This window comes from Pocillopora damicornis, chromosome 14, assembly GCF_964200805.1.
Source record: "Pocillopora damicornis chromosome 14, jaPocDami1.2, whole genome shotgun sequence".
Taxonomy (NCBI): Eukaryota; Metazoa; Cnidaria; class Anthozoa; order Scleractinia; family Pocilloporidae; genus Pocillopora; species Pocillopora damicornis.
This window is the reverse complement of record NC_142683.1, coordinates 4845591-4863541: the sequence shown is the minus strand read 5'-3', so window position 1 is coordinate 4863541 and position 17951 is coordinate 4845591. Positions and strand designations below refer to the sequence as shown.

At 36.9% G+C, this 17951-nt stretch overlaps 1 protein-coding gene and 1 long non-coding RNA gene across 7 annotated transcripts; one reads left to right on the top strand and one right to left on the bottom strand.

The window, feature by feature from the left end:
• Nucleotides 1-4345: 4345 nt before the first annotated feature.
• Nucleotides 4346-7122, bottom strand: LOC113676772 (uncharacterized). The gene is made up of 2 exons (XR_003446736.2): nt 6257-7122; nt 4346-5288 (listed from the first exon to the last, which is right to left on the bottom strand). It is a non-coding gene; the product is annotated as an uncharacterized LOC113676772 (long non-coding RNA).
• On the top strand, nt 7104-17376 carry LOC113676771 (uncharacterized). 6 transcript variants are annotated; one of them, XM_089193991.1, is made up of 7 exons: nt 7104-7240; nt 7444-7847; nt 11438-11818; nt 12910-13227; nt 15043-15456; nt 15754-16044; nt 16505-17376. In XM_089193991.1, exons 2-7 carry the CDS (start codon nt 7613-7615, stop codon nt 16972-16974), a joined length of 2109 nt encoding a protein of 702 aa, XP_089050117.1. In that variant the 5' UTR covers nt 7104-7240; nt 7444-7612; the 3' UTR covers nt 16975-17376. The 6 variants fall into 6 exon arrangements, with proteins under 6 accessions (XP_089050117.1, XP_089050116.1, XP_089050115.1 ...); XM_089193990.1 differs by having other exon boundaries at nt 15043-15465; XM_089193989.1 differs by having other exon boundaries at nt 15043-15471.
• The last annotated feature ends 575 nt before the right edge of the window (nt 17377-17951 follow it).

Here is a 17951-nt window from a genome sequence, read left to right as displayed (position 1 = left end):
AATCAAAAAGACAAAAATTAATTGAGGTTCTCTCAACCTGGCAAACGAGCATGTTGTGAGACTAATAAATTCCTTTGATGTTTGCTTTTAAACCAGACTATGTAATTGTCACACTTTGTTAAGAAGCCTAACCGTGTGTAGTTGTAAACAAAATAAAATATGTGTATATAAGCCTTTTATGTTAGTAAGTTTTGAATGACAATTAGATGTGAATTGTAACTAGATTTTCGTTCTCGGTTTCTATGCATGACAGCTGATTTGGCTTTTCACCTTTTTTAAAAGTAAGGTAGATCTTAAAATTTACAGAGTTAATGATTTAGAGCTAATTTTTTTGCATAAATAATAGAGCCTCTAAAATTGTATAAATGTTTTGTACATTTAATAGCGGAGCTCGAAGCGTGCGTGTAGCGTGCGTGTAGTGCGTGTGTAGAAAATTTGGCAGCGCACGACTGCATGAACAAGATTTTTAATTTTAGCATGCACACTACACCACCTTCACATTTACACAACCTTGCTCATGTTCATCGACGTTTCAGCACAGCGCGTGCGCAAGACTTACATGAATCTTAGGAGAACTCTGCTTCGTTAAGTATGGGTGGTCAGCTGCATTGCAGGCGTATCCACGTCAACGCGTGCTGAAGCACAACGCATGCGTAATGTGCAGAGCCGAAAAGTCTCTGGGTTCGAGGTTTGTTTGGCGCAAATCACCCTTCTGGGATCTGCACTTTAGGGTAGAGTACTTCTGAAAAGATGGTGCATAGAGTACCAATTTCCATCGAAAGTGACAAAAGCACCTTTTTGGTCAAAAGCAATGTAGAAAGAAGAGAGCTGGTGTGGAAAACATTCATTCGGAAAACTTTTAGACTAAAAGAAAGATTCATGGGCAAAGTTTGAAAGAAATCGCTGTTCTGAACCGAAATGCTCCGGACAACGTCAAGCTAGAGAGACTGCGTCCAGGAACCTTACAATATCTTACTGGGCAGTGTGGGAGCGCATTAAAATTGCCCAGTCCTAAATTTTTTGCAGCAAACAGTATATGACAGCCTGTCAGTTCTGTTTTAGAAACTAACAAATTGTTCTCACTCGACAAATCAACAGTACCAGAAGTTTCTTAACTGACGGTATTTTTCAGCGATCATAAAACACCTAAAACTAAACTAAGTAATTCAAATCAGGGTCGGCCAGGGTTTTTGGGTATTCGGTATTCAGGGGCGTTTTAAATCGGGTATACGGTATATTGCAGCTTAAATATGGGTATTCAGTATATCACTTTCTTTGAATTTCAGGTATAAAGTATTCAAAGCTTCGATTATTTTTGGGTATATTTGGAGGAATTTGGGGTATTTTGGGGTATTTTGTCGATTTTTTTTCGGGTATATTGGTATTCCACTACCCCCCCTGGCCGACCCTGTCAAATGGAGCGTCTCAATCCCTTCTTTTATATTTTTCTGCGAATTTTAATTTACCGTTCGAAACACAGAAGAAGAGTTGTGGGCTTGTTTTATAGTAAAAAGAGATACAAAAATGAGAAAGCAAAGGAAGCCCAGGCATTGAAGAGTTGCTTTTGGTCAGCCTCGTTTCCATGTGGGGGGTGGGGGGGGGAGGGGCTCAAATGGCTGTGAGCCTTCATTTCCCACGCAAAGTAAATTTCAATCTTAACATATCCATTTCGTAATTAGAACCCCAAACCAAGCCAAAAAACAAATTTTGAGCCAAAATCAGTAAACCTGCCTTTCCGACCTGGTTTGACATTTCCCTTCCGCCTTCATTACTTTTATCAATGGCCGAAATAACACGCTTACCACGTAAGCTACATTGACGAAACTTCTTTGATGCACTAGCAAGGATAAAAAAAACTAAAAGTACGAGGTAAATTTCTGCTGAGCGACCCTTGGATAGCAATCAATTACGGATTAGATTAGGCGCCAAAACGTCGCCGTTATCCAACTGATCACTGACACGAAAACTTCTCCTTTCTTAGAGGCAATTTCCGGCTTTTATTTGCGAAGCTAAGAGCCGTAAAAGGCCACGGAACACAGGCAGATGTTCGTTGTTGTTTTTCTCTCGCGCAAAAAATAATAAAGCGTATCGACAACCTGAAACAACCTAAGCATTTCAGACCAGAAACAGCATATCTGAAAATAGCACAAAGCTGTTCTTTATCTATAAATCACTGAGGGTAAAGAGGACATGAAAGTAACCTCGATTTAACGGAAGTTTCGAGTTATCGGAGTTTCTTTACCAGAAGTCAACTGAATCGATGCTCTGTTGGGGAGGAAACAAAACGGCCGACACTTAATTCCAAGTCAGATATTTTCGGGAATGCGATAGAAATAGCTTGTTATCTGTATTATAACGATAACTGGAACCGATTTCTGGTTTTCGTTTCGTTTATTGATAAAATCGCCGTCACCATTTTGAAAACCAAAGATTTCCTTTCAGTATGATTGACACTTGATTCCAAAAAATGATTTGAACCGCGAACGTGTTGCAGTTTAACCAGTTTTAATTCTGCGAATTACGATCCGCCACGGAAGTAAGTTTTGATTGCTTTGATCATGCTAGCTAATCTATAGTATGGCTTCTTAGTCACATAAGACTACATCTGTATGAATCAACCGTCTTTATAACATAGCTAGTAAATTTGTCTAATCAAATTTAATTGCGCGAGCGTGCTTCGAATTCCTATTGTGCACGCTCATGGCGTCAGCAATCATATCCCTCAAGAAAAAAAAATTTCCATCGGGTTGAAAATGTTATAAAGTAATTGGTTCATACGTCAGCTGTGCGTTCATCGAGATATGAAGCACATCGGAAGTTTGGAGAGCACTCAAGAAGCTAGAGTTGCTCTCGCCTACGCCTCGAGCAACTCTTACGCATCTTTCGTGCTCTCCAAACTTCCGACGTGCTTCATATCTCGATGAACGCACGCTCACCTATGAACCAATTGTTGATTCGACTTTCTTCGATCGAATAATAAAGCTGTACAATTGCGATTCAAATCAAAGTCTGAATAAAGAGGATTCAAATTTATTATACGATTTGTAGTGGTCGTCCGAACTTACCTGTTCCCTAAGTGATAGTCAGAATTAAGTTCTGCGTTCTTGGCCAAGAAACAACCGATCTGAAATTATCACAACACCGTGCTTTTAATTTGTTATAAATCACAGAGGAGATGGTTGTAACTGAAAAATGGCCTGAAGGGTCCGGAAGTTATTCGATCTGACGGAATTTTTAAGTTATCAGTGTTTCAAACTAGATCTCAACGGAATCGATGCTATTTTCGGTATAATAATATACATGGAAAAATTACTTAGTTCTGATTGGTTAAGATAAATGCAGTTTTCAGGTAATTCAGTGCAGAAGAGAGTTAATTCAGTGCAGAAGAGGGTTAATTCAGTGCAAAGAAAGAAACAAATCAGACTTTCTAATTGGTCAATAATCAAAGAAACTCACAGATAGCCAATCAAATGCGAGCCTTTGATGTCGCAACAAAATTTGAAAATTTGCGAGCGAAACAATGGCCGGTGTTTTAAGTTGGCTTTCTTTCGTCACCGCAGCTGAAAAACAGCTTAAATAACGAAAACACTGTAAAAAGCACTGCTTTTTGGTTGTCAGTTTGGAAAAAGTGGTCTTTAGAATTAGAATTCTTTAGAATTGCCGAGGAAATCGAAAATTACGAGCCGACCCAGCTTAACACTTTGCTCGAGCGATCACACGCCGAAATTAAAAACAAACATGGTTAAACCTCGGAAACGACGATTCCATTTCATCGAAAGTGATTCGGACACAGACTGAACAATTCCTTGAACTGTTTAGCCGGACTTTGACCTTTTTTGCTCCTTAAAGATGTGAAGATATCAGTACACAATTTATTATTGTTTTGATCGTACGCGGTTGTTTTGACCGAACCCAAGGTTTGAAAAAATTATTTTTGCACTTGACGCGCGCGCTTTGCTTATGTTTAATTATGATAAGCCATCTCGTATTTTTCCATGTATATTATTAACACGTAATCACATGATTTTTCTCGTGCAATTTGGAATAAACAAGCACTTGTTAATTTTTTCAAAGACCCACAAATTGCACTCGCCCTACGGGCTCGTGCAATTTTGTTAGTCTTTAAAAAATTTACTCGTGCTTATTTATTCCATGCACTCGAAATCATGTGATTACCAATACAAACAAAATATCCGACACTTGCATTCCAACTTAATATTTTCGAAGATATCGATGGGATAGAAATACCTGTCTTCGGTTATTAGAAGACTAGAAAGCGTTATCCTCCAGATAACTCTCTGTCTACTGGATAGCGTTATTCAGCCTACGAACAACCAGCCCTGGATTTCAGCCACTCATCTGTTTTATTGCGGTAACAATTGGATGTATTTTTACATATTAGGGACACTACACGGTAATTCTAATAAACTTGCCCTAGAGAGAAATTCTCGCAATACTAGTCACCATACAGTAAACTATCAAAAAGTTGTTTTCGTCAAGAAATGGTTATACAACCGTAAAAGTCGTCAAATTTTCTAATTTTCTTTTCTTCACTACAAAGTATCCTCGGAGAGTTTTCTAATTTGCGACTGTGAGAGGGTCCTAGAGAGATTAATTTAGAGACTTGAACTTCTAATATTTCTGGTTTCCAAACATTCGTCGCTGAGACGAATTTCTACTGACCTGTCTTACTTCGTTGTTATGCTCTTGCCTTTGAGCTAAAAGATCGTGGAAACGCTAAGGAAAAGTATGGAAGTTCTTCGCTTATGTGAAGACTGAGAAAGTGTGCAGTGACGGGAACTCGTAGCTTAACTCGACGGAAGTGAGCTTCACACTCAAAACAATTGTAGGCGATATCGCTCGAGCGTAAGGTCAGCAAGCTGACAATACAGGATAATGGCCAACTTTGTTCCTATTTTTCTCCCTTTTTTCATCACTAAAGAATTCAATCGAATTAGCCAAACTCTTCGCGACTTCCCCTTTTTTTTGACAAGCCTTCCTTACTACAGACATGTCTTGAATAACAAAACAATGCCCTGTATGTTTATTAGAATTACAAGAAATACACAACATTACTCAGGCTCGGTACATTTCTCAGGATGCAAGATCAAAGCGGTCCGAACAATCGCGAACAGCCAAGACTGGTACAGTTTACCCACTTTAAAATGTTCCAGGGAAATGGTAACGACGTGCGAAAGAGTAGGCGGTCAGATAAATGGTGATTGTGGATGCTGCCTGACGTTGGCCGTTTTTTCGCCCCAGCAACCGCTTTTTTGCTGGCCGCTGTCCTAGGCAAACAATAAGAACACAAAACTCATGTAAACTATCGAATACAGAGTTATATTCCTCTAACTCTAAACGATATAATTACAAAATTATTATCGGTATTTTTTGTGCATCTATTTTTTTATTGTTTTCTATAAATAGCCACATTTCACCTGTGGATTAAGCTTCCTATCAGGGTTTTTCATTGACAGTTATCGATCAATTTCGAATACGTTCAACTTCTCTACCACTCTTTTGGGTAGAAGCTCTCCATACTCCGTGTGCTACCAGAATTCAATATAGATCAATATACGCCCGCTGCCCCGTGCCTATTCCTACATGATTTCCTTGTTGCTCAACTTTGTCTCACGTATTCGTTATATTTCGCTATCGAAACTAAGCTGGGTGTCTAATAAAAGATGTTTATAGGACTCAATATGGGAAAAACGTCGTGCGTGTTTCTCGTGTTCTTGCTATACGCCTTCCCGCGATTGCCTCAACACACTTTAAATTCCAAGTTAAATTTACATGATAGCATCACGATTCTAGAAGAATTTGCATTCAAAGTTGTGTCTTGTCAAATTAGAAATTTTTTTTATCCAAGGCACTCCTTCATAACTCTTAAACTTGGGTCAATCTCGTGGGAAAATGAAAATCGTGGCCTTAACAAAGCTGAAAATAATAATAGGGTCGACTTCCCCAATCTCTTTCTCAGTTTTAAAAGTGAAATACGACAGCTGATCAATGAAAATAATTCCTTTCATGTATTCAACGCCATTTGGTTTTGAAAGCTGAGGTCACCTTCTCAATTTACTAATTTCTTTCTATATTTATTTTTGATCTTAAGTTACCACCCCATTATTATTTTTAATGATCAAATGTCACGAAACATCAAGGAAAAAAATGAATCCGTCGATGACGCACAAATTCTGAAATGGGGGTGGAATTCGTTATTAAACGCCCTCGTTAGTTGTTGATTACGGTTTATTACCTCACTTTAGAACTATCCAGCTCTTCGAGACTTCCCAACTTCCGAGTCAACATATACTTTGCCTAGGATCTCAGCAAATCCTAGCATGGTCGGTTGAGTTTAGAGCCCGTGAAGAAGCTTCGTGTGGTGGGAATTTGCACGCTGGTTGCTGTGCCTGTCTCTCAAAACAAGCGTGTTTTCAAAAACTAAAAGTTTTGACGTACTCTTCTTCTGAATACGCAAATAGTGTTGGGTTGCTTCCGACAGACGGGCGACATGAATTGGCGTCATGCGATCATTGATTAAAATAGGGCAGCAATTGGTACATTTCAAAACAAGAGATTAACCGACAGCCGAAAAGAAAAATATGAACAAAATCTATAAAAACTGAAAAAGAGCAAATTGAAGATATTGAAACTCAAAGTTCACATTAACAGGAGACGAAAAATCACCTAAAAAAAAAAAAACAAGCAAAAAAAAACCAAACAAAAAACCTGAAGTTCCAATGTCGTATGTTTACAATTAAAATCGACCATTCTCGATTCTGAATATTAAGAAAATTGAATGCGAATGAAATTGAACATACCAAAAGTTTTGTTTTCGAATGGTAAAAAAAAAACAGCATCGCTTACGTCATTTTCAGCTACGTTGTTGGTTTTACAAGTTCCCGGGGGAGGCATTCCCATCGTTTCAAGAGAAACCTTTTTACTCCTCCTGTCAATATTCCTATATGGCTCTTAAAAGCTCGTGGAAGCAGAGACCTCGACTAATACCATGCTTCGGACACTCATCTCAGAGCTCTTCAAATGGTCACTCACACACACACACACACCCTCTTACAAAATTAGACAGGTTTCCGGTCCCGCCTAAGACAATTAAACGAACTTCTTCGGTACTTCGTCAGTTCTGTGTTTGTGTCGCTCATTCCACAAATCGTATCGCTGTGTTTGTGTCGCTCATTCCACAAGTCGTATCGCTGATCTCTTAAAAAGTGCGGACAAGCAGGTGAAAGCATTTTAATTTTCCCAGTTCAATTTACCTCGATGAATTTTTCAAGTCACGTACTGGTTTTGAGATTGCCATCTGCCTGATCAGTTCTAAGTATTTACTCTGGTTCCAGGCCCCTGCAGAAGAGTATTTAATAAACGTGCATGAAAACTTGTGCTTAATTATCTTCTACAACCACCGTTATCAACATTTTTCTTCAGATCCCAAAGAGGAAAGTGTATTTTGGAATTTTTAGCAAGATTTCTCTACGAGACGCAAGTATTTATCTACAACCATTTCGAAATTCGAGCAGGCCCAGAAGGGAATCTATTTAACTCTTTCCATTATTTCCGAGAGGTTTTGATGAGATCCAGAGAAGTGAACTAATCTATGATTGCGAAGGAACTTCTACTACTTTTTGTTTTTTGCGGAGTGGAATTTACCTCTGCTGTATCGGAACAATGGGAACAGAGATCGCAATGCCGTAACCAAACGGTAGTTTGTCCTTGCAAGGACAGGCGAGGAGTAAGTGGACATGTGCTTGTGGTAACGTGTAGTGATCAAAACGATCCAAAAATTCCAGTTTGCGGAGGGAAAGCTTTATACTCAGAGGAGTGTGGAAAAGGTGAGTTTGTTGCAATTTCAGTGCAATTTAAGTTTTATATTTAAATTACGGTGTTACTTTAATGTGATTTGTTAAGCTTAACTTTGTGGAGATCTCTTGTGATAAATTTTTTCAGCCATCTAGTGGACTGTATTGCCAAATTGGTTGTGAAATTGGAAAAGTAAGTGGTGGAGGAGGAGGGCTACCATTTCATTGCAGTAGCAAGGCAAAGACTCCAAGGAGTGTCATTTAACGCCTTTCCGCTAGTATCGTGAAGTCACAGTAAATATTTGATTTCACCCGGAAACTTCCGTTGTCAAATTATATTTCCAAGATTACTAATTGATTTGATATCACCTCAAAACCCTCGAAAGAAATTAGCTTAAAGAATTGCGAAAAAAAACCATGATTATAATAAATAAAGAGATAAGGTAAAGTAAGTGATGGAGGAGGAGTAGCGCTCGTTGTTTGCATTTTGACACCCTGGAGTCTAGTCAAAATACGGCATAACTCGTAAAAATATTCAGCGATACTACATACCAAAACATCTAATAAGATATATTTTAAAATATATTTACATGGAGTCTACGCTTAATGCAATCAGCTTTAAAAGTTTACAGATAATCCAGAGTCTTCTGAGGTAGAAGTGTTAATCCTAAACTAACATTAAATTCTTGTTACTAAGTTACAAGGAGATGTGTAGCCGCTAGAGGGGAGAATTAATTATCACTTTGAGCTTGGGAGTGAAACGGTTAAAGAGTTCTTTGAATGGAAGTTTCATATACATACATGCAGAATTTTTTCCCCAAAATTATTGCTGTGGTGAATTTGTCGGCACAAATTTGCACACAGGATTTCTGAGTTACAGTATGGCTGCTTGTCACACCCTCTTTGGATTGTTATTGTGATTCAAGACTATAACCAGCTCTTCACATAGTGAAATATTAAACATTTCAATATCATAAATGAAAGTGGAGAGGCATTTATTGTTCTTATATACCTTTGCACAATGCAAATGCAGGAGTAAGGTTGGTTGAGTGACCCAATCTATTCATTGTAAAAATGCACACACCAATTCGTATGCTCTTTTCCTTAAAGAAGCTTTAATTTTCGTTCAGCCTGTTCTCTTGGGCCCTAATATCTCCCTGGAGAGGATGCCCAAGGAAAGTGAACATGTGCACAGTGGTGTTTAAAACCTTTAACTCGCTAGATCCAATCAGTAATTCTTCCTACTGACTGCCAATATTTCCTGGGTACTAGGCAAAGCAGAAATTGTCATGTAGCCAATAAGCTTGTTGGTTCTCTTGGCTTGTTTGCGAGACAACATATTATAGGAATCATATAGTGAAATTACATGTTTTCACTTCAAGGTGATAAATGGTTAAAACCCCGACAAGGAGAATTTGCTTAATGTTCAAGATCTTTCTGAAGTTAGCAGTTGTTTCGTTTCCTCTTATGACCTTAGTCTCTTTGTCTCTGATCAAGCAGTTTAGAAGCTTGTCAATCTTAGAGGTATCTGAAGGTTTCACCCAATTCAAGTTTCCCCCTACCACCTTTTAAGAGTTCACCCCCTGAAGGAAAGCGAGTTTACCCTCAAATCTGTCATCTTGGTTTCAAACAGCAGAACTTATTCTTTTCTGTCTAAATCATAATATGTATCAAGTAACATGTTATTTTTTTTGCAAAGGCAAACACGATAAGTAGCCAAGAAACAACAGGTTCAATGAAGGACAAGTGCAAATAGCAGACTATGAAATAAGCAAATTGGTTTGTGGTTCATATCTGTGTTGGCTCCTGAAGAAGCTATTTTCAGTTACAATAGAACCTTGCTAACTTGAATTCCCATGGGAAAGAAAATGGTCCAACTTAGCTGGGGTTCAAGGTATCAGGGTTCAGGCATTGAATTTCAATTATCCTGTTTATAGTTATTTAAGAATCATGTTTTTTAACCATTCTAATACAATCAATGACCACTTTTGTACATTTAGTTTGTTTTATAAAAGCCTTTTGATAGGAACATTAAGTGTAGGAAGTTTAGCTAAATGTATTTGTTTCAACAAAGGGTATCACATTCATATTAATTGCAATTAAAGATTGGAACATGCTGATCACCTTTGTTTTGACACATAAGCATTTATCTATCAAGGTTGTTTGTTGAAGGTAGAATTATCAGGATAAATTTGAACTAAGGGATAGTAAAATTAGTTTAAGTTGGGGTACCGAGGTTGAGTTGGAGTATTTCACTAAACAATGTTTGTAAAAGTAGTTTTTAAAATTATCCACAAGCATCAGCATAAAATAATTTTTAACTCTTTAATTCCCAAGATCAGATTGTTAATTCCCTCCTCTAGCTGCCTCACATTTCCTTGTAAATTCGTTATGAGATCATGGTGCTAGATCAAGATAGCAGCTTTTACCTGATAAGTTTGAGTGTCCTCATCACCTGTTTGCTGAATAATATATGGTGTTATGGGGAGAAGGTTCATGTCAATCACTTTTGGGAGTTTGAGGGTTAAACCAATTGGGTCAAGACCAGAGTTCTGTTGGGGCTTTGCAACACTGGTGCAGTAGTCGTGTGTTAATCAACACACCTGGTTCTGGGTTGCTACAAAGTGTGAGCTGGTGAGGCAAGGTATGCAAGACATGTTGGCCATGCAAGCCATTGCAAAATAAATTTTTTTAAAGACTTCTAAGAAAATTCCTTAGATGGAAATACATGAAAAATATTATAGTTAAGTATTGTTTTGCAGCTGGAAAATGCTTGCAGAATGAGGACCATCATGCATTGTGTAGCAATGATGTTTATAAGTTCACGATTAATCCTTTTTTCATAATTTAGTAGTAATATAGAAAGCTATTGTTACATTGGCATTAAGAGAAATTTGTAAAGCATGAAAGGATTCACTTTAATTTACAATTAGTGAGCAAAATAGGATGAAATAGCATTGTTCTTTAATTCTTTAATTTCCAGATCAAATTTGTAATTCTCCTCACTGTCAGCCATACAATTTGTACAATGTTAGGTCAGAGAGTTTAGTATTGGATTAACCAATTATTCCAAATTAAAATTTTTCTTTATTCTCATCACTCATCTGGTTGATATTGTATTGATATTGTGAGGAGAAATTCTGTCTTGGTCACTCATGGGAGTTGAAGGGCTAAGTCACAAAGAAATCCCTCAGGGTTCTTTTAATTAAAAAATTGTGTCCATAGCTTGTCTTTATGCCTTGCATGCCTAGCTGCCTTGTGTATTTTGTAACATTCTTGGTCATTTGCATGTCCAATCAGTAAAAAGTAATTTAACAAATCAGTTAAAGGGTATTATTGAAAGATATTATTTCAGATAGGGTATGTTGCATGCAAAGAGTAATTGCAGTAGTTATATTCAGTATTGCAAAGAAGGGTTTCTTGAGCAACCTAGGCTTTTGAATTGTGTCATTAATTGTGGATATTGAAGCAAAGTCAGGTTAACCTGTGGTTATTAACTTCATACATTATCAGAACCAACTCTTTTTTAGTTTGAAATAATATTAAATCATTCAGTTATTTGCAAACTATCCAATTCACAAACTAGTTATAATGATTAATTGATTGATTGTCTTCTTATTTAGTGTACTTTTCATCAAAAAGGCACAGACGTGACACAGGAAATTGTAATAATGGAATCATTCCAGGATCCCCTCACCCCTCAGATGATGCAGACCCCTATATAAATATGACCTCTGGATCTACCATAACAAAAGATGTGGATGGCAGCTATTTATTTAAATGCAATGTCTATTCAAATTTTGCGGCAAATGTAACATGGCTGATTAATGGCATACTTATTTCTCTGGATTCCGTACTGAAAAAGGAGAAATACGAATTTGGATCCTGCAAACGAAGTCTACATGTCAAACAAATTTCAGAAGAGGATGCAGGAAACTACACATGTGTTGTGACAAATGAGAAGGGGAAAAGTTATTCAGCTACGGCTAAGTTGATTGTCAAGGGTAGGTAACCATGCCTGGTCTGTAATATAATCTTTGGAGCAAGCTTTTCCACTCACAACTAAGACCCAAGTATAACACATGCCTGTAGCTGCCAGCTTGCCCTAAATTTAAAGGAAAAACTATTATCCTTAAATCATGGTGCAGACTGAGTAGGCTCAAGTGCTATATTTAGAGTTATCTCTCTATTGTGTGTCAGACTGGTTTAGAAAACTGTTGTCTTCAATCATATGAAATGATCTCATAAGACTGACACATGTTAAAAGCAAACTAATGCATTTTAAATTGATGCTCCTCATCAGCACACTTAAACACAGAATTTGAACAAATATGAGATTTGACCAAACATGAGATTTGACCTCTTCTTTGCCCGTGAAAGCAAAGAACAGTTGGAGATGGATGATAGTAGATTTTGGGTAAAAAAAAAAAACAGCAGAGAATTTTGGCAGACCTTTCAGTAAATAGGGTAATTATTGTGGCAGGGCTGTGGCCATGTATTCTATTTCCTAAGACATTAAATGAGTTATAATGTCATCTGTGCATTCAGCTGGATAATGGAACTTGTGAGAAAGTAAAGAAATTAGCAAAGTTATTTTTAGAACCTGAAAAAGGAACAGACATTAAGAAAAATTTTGAAAGTAGATTGATGCAGATTTAATATATTTTTACTGCTGCATTAAGTACTGGGGTGTAGGCTATGAAATCCTTATTATTTTGCTGAGTAAAATTTTTGTGAGACAACCAAATTTTGGTAAATTGCATTTAATTGTTGGTTGAAACATTCGCAGCCATCAGTTTAATTTGAGAATGGAATTTTTGTACAAACCTTTCTGCATTGACCTTACTGTACAGGCTATAGGTTTTAATTCAATCTTAAGGAGCTATGAATGTAGAAGAGTGAAAAAATTAAAATTGCTTGAAAAAAGTCATCAAATTTGCTTACAAAACATTTTGTTGTTGGTGTTGATGGACTGGAACTGCAGGATTAAATACAATGAAATCTACTGTCATTGAATACATTGACTTGGCTTTGAATACGAGGAAAAGGTTTGAGTAACATTTGATTCTTACAAAGTTGTCTATTTTAATTTTAGTACCAAGTGGCCCAGTTATAGAGTATGCAAAACTTGATGATTTCGACACAGCTTACATTGGAACCACAGTCAACATCACTTGTAAAATCCAAGGCTTTGATGGTGTAATTGGCTATTTCTTGAAGAATGACATAATGGTAATGGAGGATGATGAACTACAGAAGTATGAATATTTCAAGCCAAGAGTAATAGGTACACCTCCCAACTATATTTTCCATCTGGAAATTAAGAATGTCACCATGGAAGATGCAGGAAACTACACATGTAAAGCTTCCAAATATGGACTGAAATCAACAAAAACATTTCTTCTTGAAGTTGGTATGGTAAATGACTCTTTCTTGCATTTATTGAGGTTTTTTTTACACAGTACCATCTACTCTGTGTGGTGATGTATCACCTGCTAGTTTTTATGAACCCCCAATCTTGTTCTGCTTCCCTCCAGAAATACATGATTGCAAAATAGTATCCTCTACTTAAAGTTTTGCTATTAATATTAATTATATGTTCTCATCAGCTGTTTTGTGAGTGTGTTGGTATTCATTTTGGTCATGCTTGAAGTTAATGGTCTTATAAGATTGACTCATTCCAACTTGTGATGACTATTTCTCATTCCTGACTTTTATACATTGTAAATCTAGAACGTCTGTTTGTGTGGATTTGATCAGGAAATCTGTAAGGGGATTTCACTGTTTTCATGATTTGGAAATAAATGTAGCTGTTTTCATTAACTAGAGAAGAATTGAAAAGCCCTCAACAGAATATTGGGCTGAGTTGAAAGGGAGTAGAGTTGGGTTAGACACTGTTGAAACTAAAAATGTGTATTTTCAAGGGGGGTTGTTTTCCAGCTCTGAAAATTCCTCCCAACTGAGCTCCCATAGGACAATGAAGCAATATCACAGTTTTTACAATTAATTGTTTAGGGATTTTTCCCTTAATTTAATCCTTTCACTCCCAGGTGCAAATAGTGAGTAGTTTCTTCCAACACTAATCCATAATTTTTCAAGCAGAAAGGTGATGACAAAAATGAAACATCTAAACTTAAAACAAGTATCTCGAAAGACCTTAATTTATAAAAAAAAAAGTTATTTATAGACAGTGTAGAGAATTGATATTTGGATCCAGGAGACCTCTTTGGCACACCTAGGCTTGACCCTGTCAATCTCAGGAGTGACCAAATAGGAATTTCTTCTCACTGAATCAATACAATTTCAAGAAGAAATGAAATGAGAAGAAACAGGAATATTCACCAGGTTATACTTCATTGTCTTATGCCTAGATTCTCAGAACTGAAAATATTATAAACTTATTGGGTTCAACATGGAAAACTGATTTGTAAATCTTGAGAGTTGATTTATTATTGGTGTCTTCCAGCTGCATTACAAAATTTTATGATCCATGCATGCACAAGATCAAATTTTCCTTTGTCATTTGAAGTTTACTCTTTGGGTTTCACAAACCAGCACTCCAGAAGATGTCTTTAGCTTTTATGTTTTGTTTACTCATTTTAGGTCATGTGATAATATTATTTTTCTGGAGAACTGATGTTTCTTTCGACTTTCCTCTCATTTACATGCATATTTGTATGCATGTATGTACTGTACGCATAATTTACAAACAGTAAAGCTGGAAATTCTCTTGAGACTTGAAATTGGTAAGCAAAATATGCAAGCTCAAGATTTCTACTGCAGAAATAATTTTGGTCATCATGGCAGGTAGAGAAAAATTTTGGCTACTGATTTTGCAGTCTGTGAGAGGTGCCAGTTTGGGAACCTGTGTTTGGATAATATGAAGGAAGTTGTGATTTTTTTATTACTTCATGTTTATGCTCCAGGGTCAATTGAGGAAAACATTCTCAGTGTTGACCTATATGAATTTATTTCCTTCTCCTTGAATTCCGAAGTACACTTTTCTCTCTGTGAATATTTTATTTCCAAGGACTAATGTTTTTTTCTGGCCACCAAATAGTGAATCCTTACAAGGTTTAGCTCAGAGCTATAAAGATATACCTTTTTAAATTGTATGTTTTATTTTCCCTATGGAAAGCTAAAGGAAATTCCCTCTTTTATCTTTTGTAAATTATGTGTACTTTGGGAAATTAGACATAGGTAACTGTTGTTTTGTATTGTATTGCAGAACCATGTCCAGTGGGTTTTTATTGCCCTCCAGGAGGACGTGGTCACATTCCATGTCCTCAAGGAACATACCAGCCAAACACTAGTCAGATATCTGAACAGGCCTGTAAATCATGTCCAGCAGGTTTTTATTGCCCTTTAGGGGCAACTAGTCTCATTCAATGTCCAATAGGAACATACCAGCCAAACATTAAGCAGACATCTGAGCTAGACTGTATAGTGTGTCCAGTCGGTTTTTACTGCCCTCCAGGAATGGCTAGTGGCACTCCATGTCCTCAAGGAACATACCAGCCAAACATTGGCCAGACATCTGAACAGGCCTGTAAATCATGTCCTTTCTTTACTAACTCATCAAAGAATCCAAGTGGTATACGACCAAATGTATATGAAGCTGACTGTCCAGGAGAAGATCCAAGTAATACAAGTAAAGGTACTGCGTGCGTGGATGTGTAAATCAAAGTTAGAGAGAGCATTTTGCCCTACTTGCTTTTGTGAATCTGTTTCAAGAAACGGTCTGCAACTTAGTTCTTCAACCATTCAGATAAAGAAAATGAAACTGTAACCACTGCTTGTGCTTTGGTCTTTTCGTTTGGCCTTTGAACCCTAATTGTATCTTGTGATTTGAATTTCATAAATATATATGTATATATTTTTTCTTTTTTGACATGTGTAATTCAAATTACTCATTTTATTTTCCATTTGTTTTAACCAGCGTTGACTGCAACATCACAAGCTGTCACCAAGATTGCCACGACAGACATGGCTGCAACATCACAAGATGTCAGTCAGATTGTCATGATAGGCATGGGTTGCACTTTTTTTATTATCATAGTTGTAGCACCTCTATCATTATTTATTGCGAAGAAGAAACGTTGGCTGTGGTTCTCTTCCTCAAGACACAGCCATAATCCAGAGTGTTTCCCTTGCCAGCCAATGTTAGATGAGAATGGAGATATAGAGAATGCTGAGTGTGCTGAAGTTTTGAAACAGTTGCCAGAAATAGGTATTCAATAACTTTTTGCAATGTCTATTACAACAATCTAATCTATACCCAGCTTATGATTTTGCAAGAAAGTACTTAAATGAAAGCTATTTAGTCTGTTAGTTAACCCCAGCCCTCTTTCAGGAATTCAACTTCAACGTGCTAAAACACTTACTTAATTTTTTGCCATACATCAGTTCAACCATGTGCTAATTTGTCTCGTTTATGTTCAAGATGTTTACTTGAATCATATTCATTTTGCTTCACTACATTAATGCCACATCATTTTACCTGTGTTGTTGCATTGTTAAGGTTTGTTTTCAATTTTTACATAGTTTTTTCATTCTGTGTTTTTACTCTGCATTTGTGAGATATTCACTTCTCCCTTTGTGAGTGGAACATAACACTCCAAGATAAAAAAAAGTTGTGGCTTAAGCATGAGTTGTGCATTCATCAAAAACCTGGTTGGATTTTGTTTCAGATTATGAACCAAGGCATGACGTGTTTATATGCTATTGTTACAAAGATGTTGGCTGGGTGAAAGAACTTCATGCTGAGCTTGAAAAACGAGGTTTCGAGTGCTGTATTGACTTTAAGACTTTCGCTATTGGTGTACCAATAGTGCAAAACATTACTGAAGCAATTTGCTACAGTAAAAAAACAATTGCAGTACTTTCCCCAGACTTCATTAAAAGTGAGTGGTGTACACATGAGCTACACAAGGCGCTTTCAAGGGTGCGATATCATCAGGTTGTACCAGTTATGTACAAGAACTGTGAAATACCATTTGCTCTTCAAGACACAACCTACCTGGATTGGGAAAACTGCAATGTGAAACCCTACTTCTGGGAACAGCTTGAAAAAGCTTTAAGGAAACCAAATGGCGAGGCTTACAACAGAAGTCATCCCCAAAATGGAAATCAAAGCTCCACAGTCTCTTCAAGTCTCTAAATGGCAGAGCCAGATAAATTACCTAACATACCTATTTACTCGTGTATAAGTCGACTTTTTGCGACCAAAAAATCAGCCCAAAAGATCACCCTCGAATTATAAACGAGTCATACACAAAGACCTGACCCAAGCAATCCAATAAATTAGCAAAACAATAGCCGAAGTCCGTTAGGAAAACCGAGTTTACAAAATCAGTTTCAATTGTGTTGGAGTTTCGTCAGTTTTCAGCGCATTCTTTGTCAACAAAAAAGTTTGAAATAATAAATTTTACGAGTCTTGAATACAAAGCTACTGGAGCTGATTTCGGTTGTGTCTTCTGATCTGTAGAACAGACATTTTTTCGTACAGTTTTGTTGCTGTTTACGGTGCTGAACTTTCGTGTTCATCGATCAGTTGCTTAGTGACCTGGCAAATGTTGTTGTCTCGCGCGATCTTGTTTGTTACGCGCGATCCTTCGAAGCTCTTTGGTGTTCCTTTGGTCTACTAGATCTCCTTTCAATCTTAACAAATAATATAAAGGTTAGTTAAATGTAAGAAGATTCATTTCAGTGCTATTTACAAAATATGGTAAAATACTTCTCCAGTAAATCGAAGAGCTCATGTGTGCTTAAATCGTGGGAATATAAACAAGTGCTAATACACTTCACAGCACTCGGTTACATTTTGCTCTACAGTTTGTTCAATACATTCTCAGAAATAAGAGTTTAACTTTTTGGGAAATTTCTATCGGTCTGAATTTTACCTCCTTAACTAGAAATGATGAAGAATCCGATTTTTGTCCTTAAAAATGGGGGTCGACTCATACACTAGTAAATACGGTACTTATAATAGACATGAAAAAGTTACATGCATCTGTTTGGCTGAAAATTAGTGCATTTTACAAGTAACACAAGTGCAAAGTTGTAAAATGAGAGCAAATTACAAATAGCACATGCATGCTGCCAAAATTTGTCCATTTTGACTTTCTGTGATGCGTT